This window comes from Callorhinus ursinus, unplaced genomic scaffold (assembly GCF_003265705.2).
Source record: "Callorhinus ursinus isolate GAN/ISIS: 27379988/994484 unplaced genomic scaffold, GSC_fseal_2.0 scaffold100, whole genome shotgun sequence".
Taxonomy (NCBI): Eukaryota; Metazoa; Chordata; class Mammalia; order Carnivora; family Otariidae; genus Callorhinus; species Callorhinus ursinus.
The window spans coordinates 1,059,214-1,076,200 of record NW_027397162.1 but is presented as its reverse complement, the minus strand read 5'-3'; the positions used below and the strand labels follow the sequence as shown (position 1 = coordinate 1,076,200).

Sequence of the window (16,987 nt, the reverse complement as noted above, 5' to 3'; positions counted from 1 at the left end):
TTAGCTGTAGCTCAGTGTTGATTACTCATAGGATGCAACCTGGTGAAAGGTTTTATAAATGTCGTGGCTGCACAAAATCTTTTCCCTCTATGTCTGCCCTCTGTTATCATCAGAGATCTCACACAGAGGAAAGACCTTATGAGTGCAGTGATTGTGGGAAATGTTTTACCAGTAGTTCTGTCCTCCATTATCACCAGAGAGTTCACAGTGGAGAAAGGCCTTATGAGTGCAGTAAATGTGGCAAGTCCTTTCTCCGAAGAAATAGCCTCAATGTTCACATAAAGGTTCACTCAGGTGAAAGGCCTTATAAATGTAACGCATGTGGGAAATCTTTAAAGTATAAGTCAGCATTCATTAAACACCAGAGAGTTCACACAGGAGAAAAGCCTTATGAGTGCAGCGAATGTGGCAAGTCCTTTCTCCGAAGAAATACTCTGAATGTACACATAAAGGTTCACTCAGGTGAAAGACCTTATAAATGTAACGAATGTGGTAAATCATTTAAGTTTAAGTCAACGTTCCTTAAACACCAGAGAATTCACACAGGAGAGAGGCCTTATGAGTGCAGTGAATGTGGGAAATCTTTTATCTCTAGGACTGACCTACGGTATCATCAGAGAATTCACACAGGAGAGAGACCTTATCAGTGCAGCGAATGTGGCAAGTCCTTTGTCCGAAGAAATATCCTCAAGGTACATAGAAAAGTTCACTCAGGTGAAAGGCCTTATAAGTGTAATGAATGTGGGAAATCTTTGAAGTGTAAGTCGTCGTTGATTAAACACCATAGAATTCACACAGGAGAAAGGCCTTATGAGTGCAGTGAATGCGGGAAGTCTTTTATCACTAGTTCCGTGCTTCATTCTCACCAGAGAGTTCACACTGGAGAAAGACCTTACGAATGCAGTGAATGTGGGAAAACTTTTACCACTAGTTCTGTCCTCCGTGATCACCAGAGACTTCATACTGGAGAAAGGCCTTATGAATGCAGTGAATGTGACAAAACTTTTACTACAAGCTCTGCCCTCCATTATCACCACAGAGTTCACACTGGAGAGAGACCTTATGCGTGCAGTGAATGTGGCAAGTCCTTTGTCCGAAGAAATAGCCTGAGTGTGCACCTGAAGGTTCACTCAGGTGAAAAGCCTTATAAGTGTAATGTATGTGGGAAATCATTGAAGTGTAAGTCAACATTCATTCAACACCAGAGAATTCACACAGGAGAAAGGCCTTATGAGTGCCATGATTGTGGGAAATCTTTTTCCGCTACCTCTGTCCTTCGTTCTCACCAGAGAGTACACACGGGAGAAAGACCTTATGAGTGCAGTGACTGTGGAAAATCTTTTACCTCTAGTTCTGCCCTCCGTTCTCACCAAAGAGTGCACACTGGAGAAAGGCCTTATGAGTGCAGTGACTGTGGCAAGTTCTTTCTCCACAGAAATAGCCTCAATGTACACATCAAGGTTCACTCAGGTGAAAGACCCTATAAATGTAATGAATGTGGGAAATCTTTGAACTATAAGTCGACGTTCATTCAACACCAGAGAATTCACACAGGAGAAAAGCCTTACCTGTGCAGTGAATGTGGGAAGTCTTTCAGTCATAGCTGCGCCCTCCGGTACCATCGTCAGAGTCACCTTGGAATAAGTCCTTATGATTGTAGTGAGTGTGGGAAGTCTTTCACCACTAGTTCTGTCCTCCGTGATCACCAGAGACTTCACACTGGAGAAAGGCCCTATGAGTGCAGTCAGTGTGGGAAGTCTTTCACCACTCGTTCTGTCCTCCGTTCTCATCAGAGAGTTCACTCTCGGGAAAGGCCCTATGAGTGCAGTGAGTGTGGCAAGTCCTTTGTCCGAAGAAATAGCCTCAATGTACATGTAAAGGTTCACTCAGGTGAAAAGCCTTATAAGTGCAATGAATGTGGGAAATCTTGGAAGTGTAAGTCGACGTTCATAAAACACCAGAGAATTCACACAGGAGAAAGGTCTTTTGCTTGCAGTGAATGCGGGAAATCTTTTCTCAGTCATGATGCTCTTAGTTATCATCACAGAGTTCACAGCGGCAACAGGACTTAGGGATGTGCTGGTGTTGTAGGGAATCTTTCAGCTATAGCTTCAGTCTCCTTCAACATGAGGAAATAAAGTTAATAGAGTCCTTATGGGCAGTATTACGAACTGAATGTCTATGTTCACTAAAATTGGTATGTTCACTCCCTACCCTCTAATTCAGTAGGATTAGCATGTGATGTCTTGGGAGATAATTCAGAGATACAGTTTCATAAAAATCTGAATTAAACCTGGAGTGAGGCCTCATGAGTATGTGAATGACACAATTCCTTTAGCCCATTATCTGTCTTCATTCCACACTTGAGAGTTCACACTGCAGAAAGAGTTAAAATATCATTGAAGGTGAGGCTGCCATCTTCCTGAATGGAACTTTGTTCACCTGAATGTCTACAGTTCAGTGACTTTCCATAAGTTCCAGCCTTTGGGGAAATACTCAGAAGTTGCATATTGCGTTCTGATGTGTCTGAAGTTATTGCTAGAAATCACTGCCAGATTCCATGGCAGAAGTCATCTCTGCCACCTGGATGGTCCCAGTAATGTGTGTCAGTCACCTCCCAATATGCTCAAGAATGCTGACCTCTCCTTTGTCATTTGCTGATAGAAATTATGGGTAATTGAACCTCTTCATTTCCTTCTAATTTTGGTCATGCATGTGACCCAGTGTTGACCATTAGTACCTGATCTGTGTTCTGGGTGGTTACTTGCACAGGAAGACTAAATCTCTTAGGGAGTTGTTGGTCTTCCAATTCTTCTGATAAATCTTTGCAGCTTCTAAGTCAGTAACAGGAATTGGATGCCATTGTTGCTCTGGTTTATGAATGAATAGATGTCTTTTTTATTTAATTATCTGTTATTTTAGGTGTTGTGTTCACTCTAAGGAGTGGTTTGAAAGCAGAATTGGGCTCTGCCCACATGTAGGAGTGAGCACATTTCCTTGTATTCCAAATTCATTGTGTCCCAGAGAAGATAATACCTACATACATACAGCATTAGTATTCTCCAGCCTGGGCCTTAATTTGCATTAACTCTAAAACCTATCTGATGGGCTGAATGTGCACCCACAATTCATATTTTGAAGTTGTAACCCCCACAACCTCACAGTGTGACTATAGTTAGACATAGCATCTTCAAAGAGATCGTGAAGTTGAAATGGGTTCTTAGGATGGACTCTTATGCAGTGTGCTGGCTTCGTGATAAGACATGAGGATACAGGCACACATGGTTGACTGTGAAGATAGGGAGTCCTCATCTACAAGCCAAGGAGAGAGACCTGGAAAGAAACTAACCCTGCTGACACCTTATGTCTAATTTCTAGACTCCAGATCTGTGGGAAAATAAATTTCTCTTGTCTCATCACCCTGTGTGCTTCTGTGTAATATCAGTTCTAGCTAATACAGCCTCCCAGGATCCACATCTGGGTTTTGTGGTCTGGGTGCTAGTAAGTTTTGTGTGCTCAGAGGTCACCGTGAAGAGGGAGCAGTTGAGACCATCTCCAGGACTTGTGGAAACAGGAATATTTTGCTTGTCCACAGCTGATAGCACAGAATGTCAGGCACTGTTGAGTAGAATCTCTACCCCAGATCCTTCAAAGTAGTCATGTGACCTGGTGTACAGTAGTCACTTGTAACACCACAGGGGCAGGGGAATTCTAATTGGTAATTTAGGAGATTGGGTAGTTAGGGAGTAGAGGAGACATCAGCCACCTAAGTGTTGTGTATCTCTTAAGAAAGTGTATCCACAGATGTAGTGACTGGCTGGGAAGGATAAATGTGCACAGAAATTCTTCACTTTCAGATACACATCAAAATAATCCAAAAGAGTCTAAATTCTGTCCTCTATAGTGCTTACATGTCAAGGCCATTGTGGTGCAGGCTGGAAAAGGACAAAAATGGGAGATTACATGGTCCAGGGATGTAACTTTGTGACCCCGCTTAGCCAGCATTCTTCTTAGTACCATACACAGCTATGGCAGACACCTGTTCTGAACCATCTGACTCCCAGGTTGTCTCACAGGTACACCCCAGCCTCTAGGGCTATAAAAGCAGGTCTTACTGGTGGTAGTGGTTTGGAGTCCTACTTCTGTTAAGGTTGCCCAAGTCTTGCTTCTTTCCCGAAGTCCTTAGATAAACCATTCCTCGGGATGCCTGGGTGGCTCAGTGGGTTAAGCGTCGGCCCTTGGCTCGGGTCACGATCCCAGGGTCCTGGGATCAAGTTCTGCATTGGGCTCCTTGCTCAGCAGGGAGCCTGCTTCTCCCTCTGCCTGCAGCTCCCCCTGCTTTGCTCTCTCTGTTTCTCTGACAAATGGATAAATAAAATCTTTAAAAATAATAAAGCATTCCTCCTCAAGCTGGACTTCTCACCCTTTTTCTTTTTCTTTTTTTTTCAGATTTTAATTATTTAGAGCATGAGCTGGGGGAGGGGCAGGGAGCCTGATGGGGCCGCCATCCCAGAACCCTGAGTTCACAACCTGAGCTGAAAGTAGATGCTTAACTGACTGAGCCACCCAGACGCCCCTCTTAGCTTTTACTTCGGTCATTAGCCCCTGACGTCGTTTTGCAAGTATGTCCCTTTCAGTCTACATTACTGTTTTCTTCTCTGGATGTGCACCACTATTGATCTCTGCATCTGGTTGGAGCATGTGGATTATTGCCAGTGTTTCCCTTTCAAAAACGAATCCCCCTATATATTTTCATTATAATTCCTTATGCGGATAGAGGTTTCATTTCTCTTGTGTTAAAACTCAAAGCACAATGACTAGGCACAGGCAGGTGAGTGTTAACATTCTCATGAAAGGGCCAAAATGGGGTCTAAACTGTTCACCACTGCATTTCCACCGGGCATATGAGAGAGTTGCAGTATCTTCAGTCCCTGACAGTACTTGATAGGGCCAGTCTTTATTTTTTCTTTTTAATATTTTATTTATTTATTTATTTGAGAGAATGAGATAGAGATCATGAGAGGGGGGAGGGTCAGAGGAGAAGCAGGCTCCCCGCTGAGCTGGGAGCCCAATGCGGGACTCGATCCCGGGACTCCAGGATCGTGACCTCAGCCACCCAGGCACCCAGGGCCAGTCTTTAATGTCAGCCCTTTTAATGCATGTGTAGTGCTATGTTGTAATTGCATTTCCTAGGCATTTCTGACTTTCAGCATTTTTTCATGTGTTTATTTACCATGTGTGTATTTTTTGTGGTACAATTTCTGTTCATATCATTTGCCTATTTTCTTTGATGTGAGTTATGTGAGTTTCTTTGTAGTTCCCTTTTTAATTTCAAATAAGATATGCATACAACAAAGATATGTGTTGGAATTTTCCTCATTCACACATGGTGTGACATTTTTCTCAATGGAGTCATAGTAATACTGGAAGGCTATTTCTTCATTATTTTTCCTGAGATTTTTTGTGTCCTGCACGATGTCATAGCCCAAAATACTTTACACATTTAAGTCTAGGGTGCATTCTTACCATTATGTCATCATTTTCTTCTTAAATCCAGCCATTCAGAAAAACAAAACTCATCTCTGTTTTGTAGTGTTTGCCAATTTACAGAGTGTAAATTCTTCCACTATGAGAGCGAGATAATGCTCAGAAAAAGGTGCTGAGTAACTGTATGTGGGTGTTTGGTGGAGAACCACTCACTGGGGGGCTGTGAGCTGGCTGGAGGTGTGCAGGAGCATCACAGGCAGGAGACTTTAATCCTGACAGGCCGCAGGGGAGGAACATCCCTGAACACCCGGATGGGTGACTGGAAATCTGCTGGTCTCAACCTAGTAGTGGCAGTTTTGTCAGGCACACCCACCAGGTTACGAGTTGTTTTCTCCCATCCCACCCAGGGGACACTGAAAGAACTCACCCTGGAGCACCATCCTCCAGGTGATTTATTTCCTTCTCTTTCCTCCTGCTCCTGCTCCTCCATTTTATTTATTTGACAGCACAAGCAGGGGGAGCGGCAGAGGCAGAGGCAGAAGCAGGCTCTCTGCTGAGCAGGGATCTGGATGCGGGGCTCGATGCAAGACCCTGTGATCATGACCTGAGCCAAAGGCAGACACTTAACCAACTGAACCACCCGGGCGCCCTCCTTCTCTTTCTGTAATAGTTGACAGCTGGTCCCCCAAGGAGTCTACATTCTGTGCATCTCACCACAGCCTTGGGCTGTTTCCAGACAGCTGTCTCAGGGGTAGCCTGCTAGGCCTGGGGATGGGGTGGGCGCTTGGGGCATTTCCAGCCTCCCCCTATCCTGGAAGGACTGGGAGTCAGGTGGGGTGGAGGCTGTCTCAGAATAGATCTGGGGTCAGTGTTGGTGCAGGTTTTGTTGTCTCCAGGTGGTGACTTTGGCCTTTTGTTTGAACTGTCCCATTTGACCTTCTGCCTGTTTTGATCCACTTTCAGCTTCCATGGCAAGGGGCACCCCTTCCACCCGAGGGCTTGCATGTCAGAAGGATCTTTTGCGGGGCGCCTGGGTGGCTCAATCATTAAGTGTCTGCCTTCAGCTCAGGTCGTGATCCCAGGGTCCTGGGGTTGAGCCCCGCATCAGGCTCCTTGCTCAGCGGGAAGCCTGCTTCTCCCTCTCCCACTCCCCCTGCTTGTGTTCCCTGTGTCTCTGTCAAATAAATAAATAAAATCTTAAAAAAAAAGAAGAAGAAGGATCCTTTGCATTTGTAGGCTGGGGGATGCCCAGGAAGGTCAGGTTTCCTGGTTCAACCTGAAGCTGCCACCCTGGGCTCTGATGGGTCTCAGCTCCTCTCACCTAGAGCTTAGTGGCTACAGCAGGGGACCACCTCACCTGTAGTGCACTAGTTCTGGGACTCTAGAAGTTTGGCCCTGACCTTTGCCTGCTGTGCAAGAGAGTGGAGGAGGTGGTGACGGTCAACGTAAATCTCTTTAAGGCTGCCCTTAATGCATGGGCTATAATGACAATGGCTTAAAAGAAATTCATTTAGGGCGCCTGGGTGGCTCAGTTGGTTGAGCGACTGCCTTCGGCTCAGGTCATGATCCTGGAGTCCCGGGATCGAGTCCCGCATCGGGCTCCCTGCTCGGCGGGGAGTCTGCTTCTCCCTCTGACCCTCCCCCCCTCATGTGCTCGCTCGCTCTCCCTCTCTCTCTCAAATAAATAAAATCTTTTTCAAAAAAAAGAAATTAATTTTAACTTACTAGCGTTTTTATTTAAAAAAAAAAAGGAAGGACAGAAAAAAAGAAAAGGAAGAGTGAAAGAAAAAAGGGGAGGGGAGAGGAGAAGGAAGGAACGAAGGAAGGAGGAAGAAAGAAAAAGAGGAAGAAGGAGGGAGGGAGGGAAGCCAGGAGGGGTACATCTTCTCGTGCAAGGAAGTGTGTATCCAGGTTGGGTGCTAATATGCGAACCCCTTCCTCTTCCTCTGTGAACCCTCCTGTGAGCACGATGGCGTCTTGGGGAGTCAGTGAGAAAGGGGCTGAGCATGTGGAGATCGGCGTGGGGTCTCCCGAGCACCTCAGTACCACACAGCAGACAGGAGGGGTGGCTCAGGAACAGAGAACTGCAGGGAGTCAGCACCCTGGGTAGAAGATTTAGGAAGGACCCTCTGGGCTGAGTTCCCATACTTCCTCTGGAGTCTAAGTTCCCACCGCTGATCCTTAAGGCAATGCCCTCCCAAGATCATTGACCATTTTTTGTTTTTTAAGATTTTATTTATTTATTTGACAGAGAGGTAGAAAGCACAAACAGGCAGAGCAGGCAGAGGGAGAGGGAGAAGCAGGCTCTCCCGTTGAGCAGAGAGCATGATGTGGGGCTCCATTGCAGGACTCTGGGATCACGACCTGAGCTGAAGGCAGACGCTTAACCAACCGAGCCACCCAGGCATCCCTAAAACTTTCTAAGGTTTTAACAAACTTTCCCCAAGATTTAAATTGTGAACAAAGTCTGACTCATTAGGCTTGTTTGTTTGGTATGTTACATTCTGGTATGGGGTCATCATCACTTGATGTTCCGGCTATTGAAGTGTTATGTGTCACAGAATAATTGAGTTTCCTTGTCAGTTGTTTCATAATGAACTCTTGTATCAGATCATTAACAATGTCCATTTCTGAGTTTTTCTCATTTATAATTGTTCTTATTCTCTTGCAAAATGAGTTTTCGTCTTCAAGGAGGTTCATATAAAGGACTTTTAGAACAAAAACAGGTATTCAGTATCTTTAAGATCATAAAAATGAAATGAGTAAGAATTTCCAGAACCAACTAAAACCTTCATTCGAACTAAACAACTAGTAACATGGGACTAAATGAACTAAAAATATGATTATAGTTTTGTGACTTTTTTTTAAAGATTTTATTTGAGAGAGAGAAAGAGAGAGCACCAGAGGGGGGAGGGTCAGAGGGAGAAGCAGACTCCCCGCTGAGCAGGGAGCCCGATGTGGGACTCGATCCCCGGACTCCAGGATCATGACCTGAGCCGAAGGCCGTCGCTTAACTAACTGAGCCACCCAGGCGCCCTAGTTTTGTGACTCTTGCTTGAAACATTGTTGGTTCTCTAATGTTTTCTCTTCCAGATTAAGGAAACTTTCTCTTAAGATATCTATGACTTACAGAAAGGTGAAAAAGTATTCATTTGTGAACAAATTTAAGCATTTACCTTTTCTTTCTACCTGAACCCTCTGAAATTCAAAAGGTCTCAGTATTCTTTCTTCCATGGCAATCAGAGTCATTTGCATAAGTTCAGTAATTGTTCTCCTTGTAACAGGACATCATTGGAAACATTGGTTATTTTACCAAGGCTTTGACTGGAATGCCATATTTGAGAGAGACGTGCAGAGACTCAGATATGACCAAACAACTTTAAGGAACTAAGCTGACTTTATGAAACCTGGAGCCAGAAAGCCCCTTGGAACTGTTGGCCTGTTACCTTGCTTACAGAGTTCCCAGCAGCCTTATCAGGCGAGTAAAGAATGTCACTTCCTGACAGTGCAGGAACCTCAGGATATACTGTGGACCTCAGGAAGAGGAATCCAACCAAATGTACAGGTATTGCTGGCATGTCTGATGGCAAGTACTTGGCTTGGCTTCTGGCCTGGAGAGGCTACTAAAAGTTCAACCTAGAGATTCCTTATAAAAGTTCCAGCAGGGGGCGCCTGGGTGGCTCAGTTGGTTAAGCAACTGCCTTCGGCTCAGGTCATGATCCTGGAGTCACGGGATCGAGCCCCGCATCGGGCTCTCTGCTCGGCAGGAAGCCTGCCTCTCCCTCTGACCCTCCCCCTGCTTGTGTTCCTGCTTTTGCTATCTCTCTCTCTGTCAAATAAATAAATGAAATCTTAAAAAAAAAAAAAGTTCCAGCAAAGCAGATTCTATAAGATCTATATGACCAATCATTATTCTTGCTGAGCTTATGTAAATGATTAGGCCATGTTTGTTAAAATTGGACTTGTTTTTCAAATATATTAGTCCTGATTTGGCTATCTCTGATTAAAAATGAGGGTTATTTTAGAAAGAAAAATTGTGTTTCAATAATACACCTTTGTGGATGTTAAATTCTATATCTCTTTGTCTTTAAACGTTCTTTACCTAAGCTAGACAACTTGAGGTAGACTTCAGAGAAATTACCACAGTAGCTCATGTATAGACAACCTTCTTTGTTGTTATTCTGTGGGGATAATAACAGGACATATGGACCCATGGACATATTATTATTTGAACAATGGAAAATAGGACATATGGACCCATGGACATATTATTTGAACAATGGAAAATAGGACATATGGACCCATGGACATATTATTATTTGAACAATGGAAAATAGGAGTGATTCCCCAACAACTGTATAACTCAACTAGCACCTTGACCAATTCTATGTGGCTGGGATGGTGAAATCTCTCCTTAAAAGCCAGAGCATACCCCACTCCATAGGGTTAATTATGGGCTTGTAGAGATAATGTATGACCCCACTTTCTTTATGATTATGTTGGATGATGCCTTTGGGGATGCCCTTATCTCTTGAGACAAGTCTTCTCCCACTTGCCAGTGATTCCTTATAATTAGGATATTGTTAAGGCTGGACCTTAAACAAAAAGGGCTTCTTGATGGGTTTAACCCTCATAGTCATATTTATCCTAGAAACCACCTCTGTTGAGGTACAATTGCAAACAAAGGCTTTAGCTAAGCATACAACAGCCCTCCCAGTAAAAGCCTCAAAACTCACTATGGGACAGCCCCTACTGTAATGACTTCACATCAGGTCCAGAGTGTCTTAGAAACCAAAGGCCACCAATGGATCATGGGAGGTTGACTTATTAAATATCAGGCTACACTTATAAATATGTCTGGAATAATACTTGAAACCTGTCAGACTTTAAACCCAACTACCCTTATACCTGGACCTGGTCATTGTACTTCTATAGAGCATAATTGTTCAGAGGTTATTGATCTTGTTGATGCCAGTCAACCAGATTTAAAAGGTGCCCCTGTTGAAAATACAGATTCGAGAGTTGGTTTACTGATGACAATAGTTTCATGGAAAAGGGAATCGGAAAAGCTGGGTAAAAAAAAAGAAAAGCTGGGTATGCTATAGTGCTCTCTTGTGCTTTGCAATTGCCAAAGCCTTAAAAATTAATATTTATACTGACTCCAAATATGCTTCCCTAGCCCTGGATGTCCATGAAGCAATTTGGAAGAAAAGGGGTTTATTATCAAGCCATAACTCCCCAATCACACATGGGACTGAAATTAATTACTTTTCTTATGGCTGTACACCTACCCAAGGAGGTAGCTATAATTCACCTCAAAGGACATCAAAGGATATGACCTTAGAATCTAAAGGAAACAATTTGGCAAACTGTGCAGCCAAGCAGGCAGCACAAAATAAACAAATATTAAGTCTTTTACCAGTGTGAACTCCAATAAAGTCCATAAGTCCAGTCTATTCAGATCAGGAAATGCACAGGACTAGCTTTTTAATAATGAAGGGAAAAATCTTTATACCCAAAAATAACCAATGGAAGGTAATATAATATACACACTATGGTACTGATTTGGGTAAAAAGTCCACGGAGGTGACAAAAACTTTGCTAAGCAAAACTGTCCCCAGACTTGGACTCCCTTGGTCCCTACAGAGTGAGAACAGACTCTCTTTTATTACACAAATTTAAAAGATGGCCCTCCAAAACTGAATAGCCTTTGATATCTTCACTGCAGTTAAAGGAGGCCCAGAATTAGATGACTGTCTCCTAACAGGACCCAGTGGCTATGTGGCTCTAACTTGTGTCCATGGCTTCCCCCAGGCTGGATAGGCCACTGTACTCTAGGTTTTGCCTGGATGCATGGATGTATTATTAAAACCATTATCAACCTGGTCAACCTTCCAAATGTAAAATGATGGTGGACATGTTCTGTGTCTCATTGGTATGAACACCTAACATCCATTTTTGTTCCCCCTTTGGAACTGGACGATGTTTTTTTCTTTTTAAGATTTTATTTATTTGACCCGGTGGGGTGGTGGAGGGAGAGTAAAGAGGGAGAGGGAGAAGTACAGTCTTCCATGAGCAGGGAGCCTGACATAGGGCTCAATCCCAGGACCCTGGGATCATGACCTGAGCCGAAGGCAGATACCTAACGACTGAGCCACCAAGGCGCCCCTGGACAATGTTGTTTGGCACATGGAAACTCTTAGGTACTTGGTCAAAGCCCTAAATGACACTCAAAATAACATTTCTCCATTAAATACTAAAGTAACGCAAATGCTTGAAGTAGTTCTACATAATAAAAGGGCATTAGATGTTTTAACTGTTACACAAGGTGAAACTTGTGCTAGTATAAAAACAGAATGCTGTATATATGTTCCAGATTACCACAAAATATTTCTGGTTTTCTAACTGACATGAATACTCAAATTGGTGCTTTAAATGATCTCTTTCCTTTAGTGATTGCTTTAAACTCCTGGACTGGAGGAAAATTATCAGAGGTCAACTATCAAAGGACTCTTACTGAGACTTATCTATTTCTCATTATAATGTTAACCTTATTTTCTTGTCATTTCCAGTGTCTCACTGCCTAGCATCAAGACTCCTTCATGCCCTAACTTCCAGCTAACAGTTGATCCTTTCTACTCAAGGAGGTTCATCTATGTTGACTGCAATAGATTCAGCTGCCTCCCACTTTTGTAACTCCCCATACTTTCCCCAACTGACCAATATTGACCCATAGGTAGGGACATCTCTACACTCCTATTTATTTTATTTTATTTTAAGATTTTTATTTATGTATTTGACACAGCGAGAGAGGGAACACAAGTAGGGGGAGTGGGAGAGGGAGAAGCAGACTTCCCGCGGAGCAGGGAGCCCGATTCCGGGCTTGATCCCAGGACCCTGGATCATGACCTGAGCCCAAGGCAGATGCTTAACGACTGAGCCACCCAGGCGCCCTACACTCCTATTTAGTAGGAAGACTTTACACAAGATGAGACCTTCCACCTTCAACAACCTTGAAGATTTAAGAGTCAAAATTGTTCAGGGGGGAAATGATGAGGGACAGAAAGCAAGCTCAGGACAAATCAGAAGCTGACACTCCACACCTCCCAACCCCATGGGATATATGTGACATTCATTCCTCAGGCACTCCTGGTTGCCCTAATGGAAAAACAAATAGTTAACTTACAGTGCTCACAATCCTAGAAGACGTGAGTCTCCCTCAGTTTACCAAACTCCTAGAATTTATAAAAACAAAGCATTTCTATCAATGGGCTAGCTTCCAGAAGGGAATGTAAATACAATTAAATGTCTTTATAATCTGCAGCCCATTGACAGGTATTTGAAGCAGGCAAAATATAATGTTCCTCCAGGAAGCTCCCAACTATTTTACTGTTAATGCCTTACTAGAGGGGTAAACAACCTTTTTTATTTTTAAAAGATTTTATTTATTTATTTGACAGAGAGAGACACAGCGAGAGAGGAAACACAAGCAGGGGGAATGGGAGAGGGAGAAGCAGGCTTCCCGCTAAGCGGGGAGCCCGATGTGGGACTCGATCCCAGGACCCCGGGATCATGACCTGAGCCGAAGGCAGACGCTTAACGACTGAGCCACCCAGGTGCCCCAGGGGTGAACAACCTTAACGTGACAATGGCAAAGCCTCCAGTATACTGTGAGTCTTTAACATGTGAAAGTTCTTTTGAAACCTCCCTTTTTCCTTACCCTCCCCATAGCATATAATCAGCCACACCTCACAACCCGGAACTGCAGCTCTTTCTGCCTCTGGGTCCTGCTTTAATAAAGCACGATTTTGCACCAAAGACGTCTCTAGAATTCTTTCTTGGTGCTCGGTGCCGGGCTTCACCCCATTGAACCTCACCTATATTCTAAAAGCACATCACCTGCCACATTCTAAAGTAGACTTCGTATTTCTGCGTTCAAGTTTCCTGTCCTTCCATGAACATAATAAAAAGTCACATGAAGGCAGGACCACTTCTCTTATGCCTGCATTTCTCCCATACACCTACACAGAGTTCCTGAAAACCCAGTATGAACACAAAGCACATTTGTTAGAACACTTAATTAACGTAACATTTGCATTTCCCTTTCGTTTTAACTTTTCCGGTTGCCCTAAATGTCCTCTTTTCTTCTCCGTCCGAGTACTCTGAAAAATTAGTAAAGGAAACCACATTTGACATGGAGTCAGTTCGCCCTGAAAGGGGAGGTCTCCCACATAGAGGGCATGCATAGTCAGCAGGAGGAAGGAGATACTTTTTATCTTGATAAGGGAGCATGCTTTCTTCTTAGAACTCTAATGTCATTTAAACAAAAGAAAGGATGACCTTTCCTTGTGGCTGCAAGAACACACTAACCTTGGCATACAGCCAATGAAAAACAGCCAGATTTCAAAACCTTTTCTTCAATGACCTTTTTTTGGAAGCCACCCCCTCCAGTCCGCTTCTAAGACCTAATCAAAGCTGACGTTCCATTATTCTCTTTAGACTTGCTTGTGGTTGGCCAGTGTACCTATCCCGACTTGAAATTCCTCTGTTCCTAAAGAAACTGCTGGTGAAATAACTGGCTATTTCTACTTAAGGTTGACAGTACTATGCCTCAATGTTTTCAGGAATGACAAAAGTCACATTTTGATGATAAAAAGCCTCAACTGTCCAGGCACATGGGTCTAGCACGGTAACATGCTCTGTTTGATTCTATCTTTTCCTAGACGTGTGGAGCCTTCTCCTAAAAGGTCTCTGAGCTGGTAACTATCCTTAGCTTTTCCTGATGTGGAGGGAGACCAAAGCTCTGGAACGCCGGGGCGGAGGGCGCCCTTTCTGAGACCGCCACAACTCCGGGAGCCACACCCCCCCGGAAGAGCCTCGGCCTTGAGGACGCAGCGAGGAGCCAATGAGGGAACGGGACACGGCATTTCGAGGCGTGCGCACCCGCCGGGGGCGGGACTTCCGCCCTCGTGCCTCCCGCCTCCGCACCCCGCACCCCGCCCCGCGGTCTTTTAGCCTCTGGTTGGCTCCGTTTATCCCGTAAGGGTCCGGAGCGCGCGTCGGGGTCCGGGGGCCTGCTCGTGAAGCCGCGAGGGGAGGCGCCGTCCTCGGCGCACACAGTCGGGGCCCGGTGTCCGCTCCGCTCCGGCCCCGCTGCCGGCCCACCGAGTCCGATGGCGGCGGCCGCGCCCAGGGAGCCGCCGCAGGTAAGCGCTCGTCCCCCGGGCCCTCCCCGCCGTCCGCCCACCCAGACCCCGGAGGCCCGAGCGCGGGGCGCCGGCTCGCGGCCCTGCGGCCCAGGCCCCGGCGTCGGACGGGGCGGCGGCGCTGGGCGGGGGCCCCGTGTGCGAGCGCCGGCGTGCCGGCGTGAGGAGCGGGCTCCGGGCCGGGGGGCCTGAGGCGGGAGGAGGCCGGAGGGGGCCTGAGGCGGGAGGAGGCCGGAGGGAGGCTGGAGGGGGCCTGCGCCGGCAGCGGGGAGCAGCACATCGCCCTTCTTTCTGTCGGGAGCACAGTGCGGCGCGGCCAGGGAGGCCCGCGCTGCCCGAGAGGTCCGGCCCTCCTGGCGCTGCTGAGGCGGTCTCCGCCCGGGGTCAGTAGGCGTGGTCTGGGCGCGAGAGCGGAGAGCCCGCCGCGGGGGTGAGCGAGGAGGCAGGGCGCGCGGGAGGAGGGAATTGCGGTAGTCGGCGGTATTTTTTTGTTTTTTTAAAGGTATTTTATTTATTGGACATTTAGAGAGCACGCGCGCGGTGGGGGGTCAGAGGAGAGGGAGTGAGAATCCCAACCGACTCCCCTCTGAGAGAGGAGACCAACTGGGGCTAGGTCCTGTGATTCTGACCTGAGCCAAAATCAAGAGTGGGGCCCTCGAGGGACTGAGTCACCTAGGCACTTCAGTGTTATTGTTGATGGAGTAGAATGGCTGCCGTGGATGTTGGAGAATTGGTTGCATTATGGTCCTTTTTTGAGAAGAGCTAAACCAAATTGAGGGTGTTGCAGGTGACAAGAGGAAGGGAGGAATCAGGGAAAACTCCAGGTCTGCGAACCCTAAAAATGAAACAAAAACTGGCAGTTATTTTACCCACAAAAATGGGTTTATTTAGGAATGAAAGAAAATACAATTCAGAACAAACAAGCTTAGGCAAAACAATAGGACATTGAGGAGTATAAAGGAGAGGTAGGATTTTTTTAAGGGGAAAAGGGCAAAGTTTTGAAGGCTGTAATAAACTCCCAAGTCCATTGGAGTAAACTGGGAGTTTGAAGAACAGTGGCTTCGCATTGGCTGAGCTGTTGGGTGGTGTGATCAGGAAAGCCTGTCTTTTTGGGTGTGGGGTAGTGAAGTACTTTGGCAGTATAAGGTCAAGTCTGTCTCTTCCTCTTGGGTATGACTCCATTTTGGTGAGGTTTCTCATTATTAATTTTCACAGGTCCTAGCAGCCAAAGAGATCGAGGCTCCCATCATCCGGATGGAGGTTACCAGTAGGTTGATTTTTCCATCGGGATACCTAAGTTGTTTTGACATTGTTTACAATCTCTGATGTTTCAGAGACATATGAGTGATGGGAAAAGGTGGGCAGCTGGACAGGAAAGTTTGGGAAATGGGGAAGGATTCAGGATGAAGAGTTAGAAAAGTGATGGCTACTGTGTGGACCAGGGTGGAGATTTGGATCACTTTTAGGAAAGGCAGAGTACCTACCGATGCTGTTGGTAGGTCGGAGGGTCTTGGTAAAGTGTGCTTAAGAGTGGTATTGTTCAGCACCTGGTTGGGTTTCCTGAGCATTGCCAACACAGGTGGTGAAGGAGAAAGAATGATGTGGCAGATACATGGGCAAACCTTCCATGGAATGATGGGACAAGAGATGGCTAGGACATCTAGGAGTATTTTTTTTTTCAGTAGTCTCCATGCCCAGTGTAGAGTCTAACATGCGGCTTGAACTCTTGACCCTGATCAAGACCTGAGCTGAGAGCAGGAGTCAGACCCTTAACCCATGGAGGCACAGAGGCTCCCCCTGTCCAGGAGCATTTGAGATTCTGGAGATGCACTTTATTCAGTGGTGTAGGACTTCAACAGAAATTTGGTGTGAGTTTGTGTGGTGTTTGTAGTGTTTCAAAGTTTTGCTGCTGGAAAAGGTCTGGGGCAAATGTGGTCATTTGTGATTCACTATGCTGGGCAAGGAGACCATTAGGGTTGATGTATTTACAAAGGTTCAGTGGAAAGTGGAGTATTCTGATTGTTGAGGGACAGCGTGGGCAGCAGAGAAGTAGAACAGGGTCCATGAGTGTCCTAAGGTGACATGTGGTTGTGAGTGTCTTACTGAAGGGAGGCTTACAGGCAGCTGAGGAGGGCTTCTCAGCAGCATTTGAGGCTTTCCCTCATTTGGGATCCATGGGAGTACTGGGTGGGACTGGAACCTGTTTGAGTTTGTCAAACATCCTTTGGATGTCACGTGACAGGTACAAGTGTGAGTCAAGGGAGGATCCTTTGTGGTGGGGCAGGAAGGTGTGG

General features: G+C 45.7%; 2 protein-coding genes across 2 annotated transcripts in view; both read left to right on the top strand.

Moving 5' to 3' along the window:
* Positions 1 to 6: 6 nt before the first annotated feature.
* LOC112806570 (uncharacterized) lies at positions 7 to 3,419 on the top strand. Its single transcript, XM_025848873.2, has one exon. The coding sequence runs from the start codon at positions 33 to 35 to the stop codon at positions 2,070 to 2,072; it is 2,040 nt and encodes a 679-aa protein (XP_025704658.2). The 5' UTR covers positions 7 to 32; the 3' UTR covers positions 2,073 to 3,419.
* Positions 3,420 to 14,456: 11,037 nt separating this feature from the next.
* Positions 14,457 to 16,987, top strand: part of LOC112806821 (zinc finger protein 552-like) — a 124,767-nt gene continuing 122,236 nt past the window's right edge. The window contains exons 1-2 of the mRNA XM_073888960.1: positions 14,457 to 14,693; positions 15,909 to 15,964. The gene's annotated coding sequence lies outside the window, so the exon portion shown is untranslated. The remainder of the gene's footprint in view (positions 14,694 to 15,908; positions 15,965 to 16,987) is intronic.